The 3,470-nt window shown below is 42.0% G+C and overlaps 1 protein-coding gene across 1 annotated transcript; it reads left to right on the forward strand.

Annotated features, from left to right (window-relative positions):
* Nucleotides 1-2,476: 2,476 nt before the first annotated feature.
* LOC145390372 (uncharacterized) lies at nt 2,477-3,253 on the forward strand. The gene has a single exon (XM_080265319.1). The coding sequence runs from the start codon at nt 2,477-2,479 to the stop codon at nt 3,251-3,253; it is 777 nt and encodes a 258-aa protein (XP_080121445.1).
* The last annotated feature ends 217 nt before the right edge of the window (nt 3,254-3,470 follow it).

Below are 3,470 nucleotides of genomic sequence, written 5' to 3' on the forward strand. Positions count from 1 at the left end.
TAATTGCACTGCCCTTTCCCAGTGGTGCGGTTTATCTTGGGAACCCCGAGAAGTTGCTCTGTCTCACTACCAGTCACCAAAATGGCAACTTGGTCCACTGCGGGTTCACTGTTTCCAAGCGATATCTGGGAGCAATTTACCATCCCAGTGTAGGAGAAGTGGCATGTCTGGCATGAAAGCAGCCCATCAATCAGTTGCTTCTTTTTTGCGAGTGGTAGCTCGTGCTTGCTGAGTACTACAGACTCCTGGTTTTGGCCAAGCATTTGTGCAACAGTGCCCACGACGAACATGGCTGAATGATTAGGCAGTTTGAGACAATCATGTGCAGCAGCTACAGTACTTCCTTTTTTACAACGGTTTTCTTTGCTTTACTTTGTTATCTAATTTGTTTGGACATAAATGGCCCTTGAGGTTCATCCGCAGGCTCTGCTGATGAGGAAGTGCTACAGCCTTCAAGGTCAATAGAACTGCATGGTACAGTCATTTCCATCTGCTGTGCAATGAACTTGCATTTTCCTTTTCAAGCATTGGCTTGATCATTTCTATGTCACTTATGAGCCTCCTAGTTTGCCAAGATTCTGTCCACCGCAAACATACTCCCGCTGAAGGAATTCTCATGCTGTAATCGCAGGAACTGCTAATCCTCTTTGTCTATCATAAGAAGCAAAGCGTCCTTTCAAGAAATGTCAAACAGTTTTGTGAGTTTTTTCTTGAATTTTTGCTCTTTGTTTCGGTACCGATCTGTTGCTTTTCAACACACAGGACTCTTTGTGAAGCTTCTGGAACTTGTAAATACCCAAGTCTACTCTTTGGGTTGGGATGCGTGCTTTATCACAGATCATCATTACCTTCTCAATGGTACTCTTAACACTGTGACTGATTGTAAGACTGTTCTGATGGTGAAACATGAAGTTCCTGAGGACATCGGCATTAGTTGGCAGGCGAGCACCCAATACATCTTTCACGGGCTTGCCCAGAAGCCATACTTTTGGACTGTTTCTTGTCATTGGCAAGACCTGTGAATGGAACACAGTGATAAGCAAGGCGTTATTATAACTATCGATAATAATACTCATCAGAACATTTTCCTGATATATTAGCTTCAATTTGCTCCGCATATCTGGAGACTTATGATCATGTGCTGGATACAGTGATTATTAAACACTGTGTTTGGTATTAGAAATATTCCATTATCAAATATTCCTTCAGTTATTCATTAACAAATGCCTGGTATGTGGAGCGTAAAAACCTAATATATCAAAGTAACTTTTTGATAATTGTCATTATTGGTAGTTATAATAGTGATATACACTTTACTTGCCACATCACAGTAATTCACTGCTCAATATCACTACACGCTAGTCATCAAGAGCACACCAGTGAATGTCCTATTGTATGGAGAAATAGTTAATCACTGAGTGAATGAGTGGCCACTGAGTCATCGATGAGCCACCCAGCATGTGTTTTGGCGTGGACGTGGTGCTTCTCTGGCTGCGTCGAAGTTTCCAACAGAGGGCTGCAGCACGCAGCAGTGATATATGCATGTTACAATAAGTATGGCTACCGACTACTGCTCAAGCTTTATTCAATGCTTAGTTCGATAGTTGTCACAGTTTTAAGGTAGTTACAGGCAATTAAAAGCCACATATTCATTAGACGATTAGACATCTGTGATCAATCATAATATCAGGATCGCATATTTTTCCTCCAGGAAGTGACTTCTAAATATGAGCCGATTTTCTTGATTATTTGCATGAAAGCTCCTTAATGATGTGGAACAGAAGTAGCCTTGTGGAGAATAATAAATCTGGAAAAAAATGCGTACAGTCTTGGGCCACCCTAATATATATCTATATCAACAGTATATACCGTAAGGTGGGCTAATTGTGCACTGATCGAGGTAAGTGCACACCTCAGTGACTCATTTTTTAGAATGGTCAAAAACAGGTTTTGATTTTTTATATTCTTAATTTTTCACAGTTTGAATATGGAGCAGGGTCTTTGATTCAACTTTAACAAGTGTTACCCAACCATTTTATCAACAACAGTGACCACCACAGCTTTGTACAGGGAGGACGAGGCATCGACGGAAATTTTGGACGAAACCACACATTGGAATGCTAAGGGTAAGTTACCTAACAATAAATATTCCTAGGGTACTCTATTTGGGCTCATTAATTATGTATATCCTAAGGTCGATTATGCTATAATTATAAGTTGCTAGGTCTAAGCATTAGTGAGTAGTGAGTCATGAATGAATGGTGGGGTAATTGCGCAACTTTTCATGGGGTAAATGCGCACTTGCTGGTTTTGTCACTTATTGCCTACAAATTACTACCTAAATGAATTGGTTCATGCATGATAGCCTACATTTTCAATCTTTAGAGCATAACAAAACAGAAACAGCCCAAATACTATAATATCTATCTGTCAATGCAATTTATTTCTCATGTTTGTGGAGATGGTGTGACACTACATGAGAAAAACGGATCCCATGCAGAGGTGCCATTACTCCCCAGAGGACCTGCTGGAGGCTATCAGGCGTGTAAAAGCAGGAGAACCCTGCAAGAGGGTCTCACGACTTCTACACATCCCTCACAGGACCCTGTGTGATCATGTATCCAGAGTGCAGCACACATCAGAAACAGGGCGTAAACCAGCCTTGCTTCTGGAGGAAGAGTTGTCCATTGCCCAGAATCTAGCCACCTTCGGTGATTATGGTTATGCTTTTGACCATATGGACTTACGGTTCTTTGTGAAAAGCTTCTTAGATAAGGCAGGCCGAAGTTGTCCGTATTTCAAGAACAATATGCCTGGTCAAGAGTGGGTCCGATCTTTTCTAGCTAGACATAGAGATCTGTTGTCCACACGTATGTGTCAAAATATAAGTAGAAAAAAAGCAGGAGTGTCGATGGAAGCTGTGAAGAAGTTTTTTGACAATTTAGATGATACACTGAAAGATATTCCACCCGAGAATGTCGTGAACTATGATGAAACCAATTTGACAGATGATCCGAAGGCAAAGCTAATGATCTTTAGGAAGGGGGTTAAGTACACAGAGAGAATAATGAACACGTCCAAGTTTGCCGTTTCGCTCACGTTTGCTTGTGCGGCAAATGGACATTTCCTGCCTCCATATGTTGTTTATAAAGCGGAATGCTTGCTGGACTCATGGGTGCTGGGTGGGCCTGTTGGCACGAGGTATAACAGGACAGAGTCTGGGTGGTTCGATGTTGACTGCTTCAAGGACTGACTTCAGAGGATGGCTGTGCCTTATTTCCAGCACCTGTCAAATGATTTTCCAAGAGTCATTATTGGCGACAATCTTACTTTGCATCTTTCTGCTGACGTCATCGAAATCTGTGAACAGAACCGGATTTGCATGCTCTTTTTGCCACCAAATAGCACACACCTCTTTCAGCCCCTGGACGTGGCTGTGTATGGGCCAATGAAGGTGCGTGGCGGAAGGT

This window comes from Coenobita brevimanus, chromosome 14 (genome assembly GCF_032717465.1).
Source record: "Coenobita brevimanus isolate Jiangsu-jjx chromosome 14, ASM3271746v2, whole genome shotgun sequence".
In the NCBI taxonomy this organism is placed as follows: Eukaryota; Metazoa; Arthropoda; class Malacostraca; order Decapoda; family Coenobitidae; genus Coenobita; species Coenobita brevimanus.